This window comes from Macrobrachium rosenbergii, chromosome 2, assembly GCF_040412425.1.
Source record: "Macrobrachium rosenbergii isolate ZJJX-2024 chromosome 2, ASM4041242v1, whole genome shotgun sequence".
In the NCBI taxonomy this organism is placed as follows: Eukaryota; Metazoa; Arthropoda; class Malacostraca; order Decapoda; family Palaemonidae; genus Macrobrachium; species Macrobrachium rosenbergii.
The window spans coordinates 61,333,377-61,342,690 of record NC_089742.1 but is presented as its reverse complement, the minus strand read 5'-3'; the positions used below and the strand labels follow the sequence as shown (position 1 = coordinate 61,342,690).

The 9,314-nt window shown below is 36.5% G+C and overlaps 1 protein-coding gene across 1 annotated transcript; it reads right to left on the bottom strand.

Annotated features, from left to right (window-relative positions):
* Positions 1–252: 252 nt before the first annotated feature.
* On the bottom strand, positions 253–8,746 carry LOC136847655 (uncharacterized). Its single transcript, XM_067119455.1, has 5 exons — positions 8,539–8,746; positions 6,235–6,645; positions 5,630–5,823; positions 3,638–3,776; positions 253–1,386 (listed from the first exon to the last, which is right to left on the bottom strand). The coding sequence occupies exons 1-5, from the start codon at positions 8,603–8,605 to the stop codon at positions 866–868; spliced, it is 1,332 nt and encodes a 443-aa protein (XP_066975556.1). The 5' UTR covers positions 8,606–8,746; the 3' UTR covers positions 253–865.
* Between the last annotated feature and the right edge of the window lie 568 nt (positions 8,747–9,314).

Sequence of the window (9,314 nt, the reverse complement as noted above, 5' to 3'; positions counted from 1 at the left end):
CACAACCCTTGGGAAATAATCATTTGTGCTCTCTTAATTAAGCCGGATTCTATCACATGGCCTTTCATCCCACAGTTACTCTTAAAAATAATGCGCGACAGAGATTCTAACCGACGCGTTGATTCAAATTATCTGAATGATTAAGCATAACAGATTGCCTGTGAAAGAGGGTTACCAGTTAAAAACTTACCCTCCGGGTTTCACAAGGCACCTTTTCCCGTTTCATCTCTTTAACATAGCTCCTGGTTTCGGTGTTGGTAGATAATTTTTTTTTTTTTTTTTTTTTTGTCAAAACTGGTATTCTTTTTGTTCTTCTTCGGTTGTTGCATCAACCATAATCATCACTTCTGCATGTCTCTTGATGTTTTCAGCACACGATCTCGTTTTGTCAAATTACATGCGAGTCTCTGTAGTTGCATTTTTTTTAAAACGCTCTCACAAGTAACTTACTTTAATAATGATGACTGATGCGTAAGTTCTAATCTTTTAACTCATAATTCCTTATTTACAGAATGTTCTTTATTGATCATTTGTAGAGACCTTTTGTCTTAATCAGGGTTGTTCCAGAAGTTGAAATTCAGTGCTGTTTCAACTCCTTTCCCTCGACTTGAGAGGAACAGTGCCAATTATGAATAGAATACTATGTCACTAAAGATATTTACCTTTAACCTGCTAACTGTGACAATTTTGTTTACAATACTACTCAGCTGGGGGCTCTAATTAATTTTATGCATTTTCTTAATTTCGTGCGTTTTCTGTTACATCCATTCTTTTTTGTATCATAAATGTTCCCCTATATTCTACAGTTTCTTTCTTTTAGGTATAATTTGTTCCAGTTTCTTGTACCCTCAGTTCTGGGTGGAAATTAACTGTCTTGTGAGTTTCTAAAATCTTCTCTTTCTGCACACGGTTCTACAGTCCCTTTGGAAAGAATTCTAGTACTGTATGAACCCATGTCTACTGGGTGCTTCTGCAGACAAAATGGTATGTCATAAGACTCTCCAGTGTTCTCATTTTCTACATTTGCTTTTGCAGACACTTCTGGGGCATTCTCACCTGTTGTTCCATCAAAATGATTCCCATTTCTCTCTGTCTCTCCAACACGAGTATTTCCACCCAAGTCTACATAGTGTTGTGGCAACGAATCGTTAGGTTCGAAGTAATTTTTGCCCACTGTGACTTCCCTATTCAATGGAGGCGGTGCAGGTGGAGGGCAGTTGTCTTCAGCCAAAAGGAGTGGCATATTTCTGAAAGCTACAGGAGGTAAAGAACTCCTCGACTTCTGAATCTTTGTAATCTCGAGGTTCAGTTTTGTTCTTAAGCTGAGAACCAAAATGTTAACAAAGATCAGTACTATCAGTAGTAGCGCTGCAGCTGTTCGATGGCCTGGAATGGAAAAGATATGCGATGAGTCTATGTGTAATGATTCAGAAATTTTGGAGATCAGAATATTTCATCAGTAAATTCAGTTTGTATTCCAAATGAAAATCAGTTGCAAAAACCATTGACATTTCTTTCAAGGGTCTGGCCATGGCACTGGTTCTATGCTTTCTCTGACCCATCAAAGAGAGACATATATGTAACCTCTAAACTAGTTTCCAAACGATGATTTTGTTCATTATCCTACATTTAGACTTTTAATGAAAGGATGAATGGCACATGAAAGAAAAATGACAAAATATTTATGTTTAAAAATATAATTTTTAAAATATAAGGACGATGGAATGATACAGATTGTCCAGAAATCGGGTCTTTGAAATAGCACCGTACGAAAATAAGATTCACTGGTTGTCAAATCTTGGTGCTTGTAATCTGAGATGTTTTGGCAGATACATAGACCAAAAGGAAGACCATTTTGATTGCTAAACCTTAAAAAAAAAGCTTCTCAAGGGGCTCAGAGGAATATTTGAGAGACCTCAGGATGACAGCTTTTACCAACTGATCATTGCTTTGCTGACCAAGAAGATCAAACTTGACAAGCATGGAAGGATCCAGAAACTGGTTCTAAGGCTTGTTATTTAGCATGATGTCGACTCATTAACCAAAAAGTGGTGTTCAAATCCAGATTCAAACTCTATATTTCATCAACTATGATAGTAAAAATTTCCAAATAAGGGTAAGATCGAGTTTCTTCAATCGTACATTAAAACTGAGCATGGCTTATTTAACATTCTAACTAGCATTAATGTCAATTTAGTATTAATTTGGCATCAAATAACTTTGGTCTCATTAATGATGCCATTAACTTTGCCATAAGTTTAGGCCATGAAACCACTCCTTCAAAAGCCCTTCCAATAGAGCAACAAACATGTGATAAAACTATTAGTGATATTCAGTTGCTGTCTCAATCTTTCGTTGTCAATGACTTCAGCTTATAGACAACAGTTTGTTGCCTTGTTTGCTACATTTTACTTTATTTTTTCTTACATATCCAACTATCCAATATTATATTAATGCTGTAATGTAATTATTGATGTTCATTTCCAGTTCAACACAGTTATGAGTGGTCTTTTTCTAAGTTCAATTTTCATCACATAACAAAAAACACCTTGACTAACATTGTATCAGTTCCTTCACCAAGATTTCTTTTCTGACTGCGATGAATATAAATTTGTTACTAGCTAGATTAAACTTATGATAACATAAAGACGCTATTTGCGTATATATTAGCCAAAAAGGGCAGTTTTTATGTGAGGGGAAAAGGGCAGTTACACTCGATCGAAACGATCATGTTTAGCTTTGACATGACACTAGTTACATCAGTGGTTCTCAACTCGTTTCGGGTCATGGACCACCAGCCAAATAAAAAAAAATATCGTGGACCATTCTTTTTTTTTTTTAATAAAGATAAATAAAGCATAGACAATAAAAATATTTTACTGAATTATATTTCTTACACAAGAATCACCTCCCGAAGGTTGTCACTACAATTTTTATAGGAAAAATACAATAAAATGAATGGTCAATTATTTATCCGGACAAAATTGCTCTTGTTGCATTTCAGTAAATTCAAATATACCATGTACCAATCTCCAGTTTATTATCAGATACGGTGAACGTTCTGTGGATCACCCAAAATGTCCCAGTGGACCATCCGTTGAGAACCACTGAGTTACACTAATGACAATAATGAAATACAGGTTCTGCATAAAAGATACATGTTCTTGATGACATTTTAGTGCAGGAAACTATGCAGCCCAACACATGAAATATTCAATGATTAAACTTTGCAAGTACACCGACTAGCCAGTTTTACTCCGATAACTGATGAAAAAAACCAGGAGCTTAATGTTTAAAATAAAGATTGAAATATCTATTGGCGGTATGAGGAAAAAAGCCTCACTTGTACTATGGCATCAGAAATTTCAGTACTGGAAACTGTTAAATTCAAGAAAAGGCCAGTATCATAGAACTATTATGTTACTCTTATGCCAGCTTCTTTCACTGTGTAAACAATGCACAGCATCACCTGTGATGCTATGCAAAGACTTCAATAATGCCTGCTCTTGACAGAACAGCAAAAATATAAATTATTAGCTGTTTGTTTTGCTTTGTTTCCAATGAACTGTCAATGAAACATGCCTATGCTAAAACGATTTGGTAGTAAAACTTTTGGCGCTGAAACAAAATATTATACCTGGATCAGGACGTCCTGGGTAATGTTGAGGACACCAGGAGACCTTTGCTGACCCATTCACAGTCACTCTCATATCAGAAAAGTGTGGAATGACTGCTGGAATGGGAATAAGTGGCTGAGGCACGCTGTCTACCAGTATCTGGAAAGACAATGAAAGAACTTTGACAGATTATTTCAGATACCTTGTGTCAGAATATCAATAAGATGGAAAAATCAAATGCAATAACTAACAGTATTTTTATTTATACTGGTTAAAAATCCTAATACTAAGTACAAAAGTGATAAAGTTGCTTCCCTCCTACGTAAACAATTCACCCTTCATGAAAACGTTTAGCCAAAGTATTTATGATAAGAATAGAAAACAAGTTCCTGTTATCCATGGACCAGACTAATCTCGTAGTTGTTTGATAAAATTTTGATTAATTTAAGGAGGATATTAATGGAATTTAAACTGATAAATTTCTCAAAGGGAAAATGATTTCTCCCTAAAATTACTGCCTCAGATATAAGAGTATGGCTGTGTGTAGCCTGTTTCTTTCTGTTGTAAATTTAGAATACTGGACAATTAAACGCCACCGAATAACTCGGAATCCACTACGGAAAAACAGATGTAACTCCAGATGGTTGATGCTGTGGTGTTAGGTGAGGGGGAAAAAAGGGCATTCTTTAAACCAGTTTTAACCAAGGCTCAACTAGATCAGATAGAGAGGAGCATAGTCCTTTAACTGCATAAATCGGCTCCTTTCAGATCAAAATGAAATTTACACTTTTCCAGTATACTTTGACTTTCAGCTTCTGGGTTCACGTAAGCCATAGCCTATTCTATGCTAAGTTACCCAAACGGCATCTGGAAATATCCCCAGATTGGAAACGGAAAAACCTTACCACGCTGAAATCCTTGTCACTACGAAGAATCGAGAGACCAAATTCTAACCACCAACATATATTTCTTACTCTTAGACTCGAATACGCAACCTTTTCTCCATCTTAGTTATTTTCTCCTTCCTTTTCGGTCTCTTACTATTGATAGATCGAAACTTGCCAAGATTTGATTTAATCTTTTGAACTTAAATGAATAATTTTTTTTTCGAGTTGTCCTTTCTCTCAGACCATACGTTTTTCCTTTCCTTTCCTGTCTTCTCTTGCTACTCGAGGGCGGGTTCCATAAGGCTCACACTTGTTTCAGCCGTATCTGTCATATCCTCGTCTTATAACCACACATTTTTTTTCCTCGTCCACAGATAAGAATCAATTATGGGCTGCTCTAGGAGCAAGAGCCCTGCTGGCTTATAGTCAGCTTAGTTTAACAACAACAAGACGATCACCAAAAATAAAAATAAAATAAAAGAAATTAAAAGTTCATCGGGCAAAAGACAGAAAACCCTTAATTTTATGCTTATTTCAGCATTTGTGGTTCAACTTCCTTTTCGTAAGTATCCCCAAAAACTTCTTTTTTAAAATTTTGTTTATATTGGTTTTGTTACGAAAATCACTATTGTCACGACACTAGGCTAACCAGAGTAAAATCTGACCCCTTTTTCACTTCTTATAATTATGAATATGTAAACTCAATTCTGCCAAAGTTTAGTTTCCGGATCAGAATGCCATCTTCTGTTGCAGCATAATCTGAAAAGGGCTATTGAATTATTTTAAACTGCTAAGATCTGAAGAATAACAATGATGATTTTCTGAGTGCGGAGGAAACATGAAAAGCCAAATCTGTGTTGCAACTCATCTTTATTTTCTTGGATGGATCGTTCCATTATGCATTATCCACTGAGGCTTAATACCAAGACCACCTCCTTTTACGGTAACTCGCACCAGATTTTATAGGCTTCTGGTGCAAGAGACTGTAGGTCCCAGTAAGGGCCCAGAGCCCCCCAGAGTGCACGGATGTCTAATATTGAAAGTTATTCACCTGATTAACACTATTTTTTCTTCGTGAAAGAGATACAAAATTTTAACGTATTTCAGAGAATCTGCAAGACTTACCTGAATGCTCTGCAAGTTTCCTTGGACGTCGATTTTATACCAGTGATGCAGATCAGGTACCTGCTCAGGCAGCACGTGAACTACTTGCAAACCTGCTGGGTGAACTTCCACGCCGTTAAATTCTTTCTCACGCCACAAATAGAAGGTCGTCCTTCCAGCAACTTTATCCAAACCATCCTGACTAATCCGACACACTGGAAAAGGTAAAACTAAATGGGTGACTTGCAAATGAGAAATCTCAGGACTACACTGAGGTTAGTCACATTTATAAGACTTCTTGCGTATCTCACACTAAAGCTGGGCGTATTGCAGAGATACATTTCCCAAGACCATAACATTATATCTTAGAAATACAATTAAGTCAGATTCCAGTATGAATTTTAATCGTAATTCTTTATCATTTTTATGATTTTATGAATTAGAAACAAGAATATAAAACAAAGAACCTATTCGGTGCAGATTTATTAAACAACGTCCGAAATCCGTTTATCCATTGCTGTACTCTTATCGATAAACGATCTTTGGAATTACTGTTTATTTCCCCCCTCTTTTTTTCTACCTAGAGGAAGAAGGTATCGTTAAGCAACCGAGTAAAGTACTCTTACCTGCTGGGCAGTTGAAAAACACTTGAGCTCCTTCATTTTCATATCGACTATTGACCTGAATCATCATAGGAGGCTGTAAGGGAGAAACAAAAGTTTTGGTTGCATTACCAGCCGTGGCCAAGAGCTCATATGGGTACTGGCCTAGCTTTTCTTTTTTCCGGATCACCTTAAACTGTAGAAGCTCCCACTCAGTTGTGCGGTTCCAGAGTAAGGTGTCATGAAGATCCAATGTGATAAAACTACTTCTGTGCGGATCCCATTCAACCGCTATATCCCGTGACCCGGATTTCTGCCATATCAATTTTCCAGAAATGGATGTCCGCGATGAATTCGACAGCGGTCCGAATCCCAGTACAACAACATCTTGGAAAGTCTTGACGACTGGTTCTGAAAGGGATGTTGCCACACAGTCTGAAAAAAGGAGAAAAGAGATAATTAGTGCTAAAAACTTTGTCTCAAACCATGAGAGTATCTTGGAGGAATTCTTTGCAGCGACACTCCTGATCCCACCCGTGCTGTTTACCACGTTTCGTTTGTCATCCGTTCTCTTTACTACTTACAATTAGCTGTCCAACTTCTTTAACTTTTCTTTGCTCTAATGCTGGGCCGTTATTCTTGAAGGAGTCTTCTGGCCAGCTTAATAAGGATCAGGAAGCTTTACCCAAGTGGTTGGTTGACTTGGACTTAACTGTCACAAACACAAATCCGAAGAGTGAAGCAACAGCAAGAATGTTTAGTTTAGATTATGAATTTAGCATCCAACACCCAATAAGAGCTTCTTCCAAATTATAGTAGAAATTAAAATGTTACTTTGAACAACGTGATATTGTGATTGAGTGCTTATATATCAGGATGTGTCCTTAGCATGAACACTTCATACTGCACGTATGTCAGACGTTAGAAGTGAAGTTCCTTCTACTATAAAACACACACACACACACACACACACACACACATACATACACACACACACACATATATATATATATATACATATATATATATATATATATATATATATATATATATATATATATATATATATATATATATATATATATATATATATATATATATATATATATATATATATATATATATATATATATATATATATATATATATATATGTAATACCCATATGACTTCTGGTCCTCAGCAAATATTTTGAGATAAGATTGCTAGCCTCATGCCCTTAGCTGCTCTGACACCAGATAGTACAGTGAATTGTGTGTCTGTTAGTTGATAGTAGCCAACCTCTATCAACTAACAGACACACAATTCACTGTACTAGTTAACAGTCACGGTCGGATTTAACAGGACGAGAAAATGTCTAAATAATTCAGTCTCTCCCATAACTGAACCTTGGCCCTCTAGCTGGTGAGGTAAGTAACATGACCACTATAACCGTAACCATCTTCACGCATTTTAGAAGAGAGCATTTAAAACAGATTTTTTTCACATTTGTGTACCTACATTCATGCTGAATAAAACAAAGGGGGAATCATCTTGCCGAAGTCGCTTCCAAAAGTGAAAATGGCCAGAGGCAAACAACGCAAACCATCGTCCCAAGGGGTACAGTTAGGGAAAAATTGTATTTGCAAACAAACACTAAGTAATAAAGACGGGTTATTTCAGGATAAGCATGGATTTAAAAATGGAGTTCTTTTTGAATGAGGAGTATGATGCAGGCTTTGTATTCTCTATAAGCAACATGCTGATCACAAGTGTTTCCACTAGGTGTCTGCAGTGCACGTTTGAAATATTACGTGAAAAAGCAAAGAGCTATCAGCTGGAAATGTACCAGTAGCATGAAATAATATGATAAAAATGCAGTGAGCTTATACTTAGGCTCAAACTTCAATGTACGTTTTCGATTTTTCATTTATTTCAAAATTCTACCTGCGAGACAACTCATAAAGGCATGCATAAGATTTTAAATTCTGCAACTGATCGAGAATTAAGATAAGTTTCATAAATGCACTAACGTTAAAGAAAACATGACTGGCGTTTAAATGAGAAAATTTTCCTTCTAGATCGCAATATGACGAAACTGGTTTCCTGCTGTTGGACATTTTCTTAATATTCAGAATTAATTTTTATTGAGTTCTTGATACTCAAAATTGGTTGTTCAACTAGCACAGATCATCAAATTTACTGGATTTGGACTTTTGGAAAAAAATAGAGCAAATGATAACTTTTAGTAGCTGTTAACAAAAACGGATATTCAACAATTATTCGTTAGATACACTTCAACCCGAATTACTTCTTGCTGCTACATACAACCTGTGCAAGGGGTTCTTACCTTCAGGGGAGTTGGCCACTTGTCCCAATACTTGTGAAATAAGCAGGAAAATCAACAAAAGTGTCATTTTCTAAATCAAAACAGCACGCAGATTCCTCTGTCAAAAGGATACTGCTGAGTTTTTATAGCATCAACGCCTGTCTGTCCATCCCAAACTTTATCACTCACAGGATGTCACATCCTGAGTTCACGGGCTTCGTAGTGCAATAGCTGGCATACTCCTACGCAACGGCTCTCTTTCTCACTCTACTAAGTCTCCCAAAAGAAACCCAAGAAGACATAATTCCGCACTAATCTTGAAATGGAACGGAATATAAAATTTATGCCAAAGTCCAAGCTATAGGACCTGTGGGACCATTTAGCAATGAAAGGAAAATTCAACGAATTCAGTGCCATGATGTTAAAACGCCACACAGTAGCCGCAAAGCAAGAGGAGAAAGAAAAATTTAAGGAACTAGAAAACGCCAGAATTTCATTTAATCATTCTATCCCGGATAATTGGAAGGACTCGTTGCGACAAGAAATTTATGGAAAACTTCGTAGGACTACAGATGCCCTAACAAGAAAACTCGACAGAAAACTAAAAAATCTTATTGATAGCAGTGACTGGACCAATAGTGCACGCAATGACTGTGTTATAAATTTATCAAGTAAACAAATAAGTGAAAATGTTGTGAGTGCGCTCGGATATGGTTTATCCTTCTTTGTATCTGACAGACCCTCTGCTTTAACGATTGCGTCGTCCCTATGTGTATTTGAAAAACATTGTGATATTC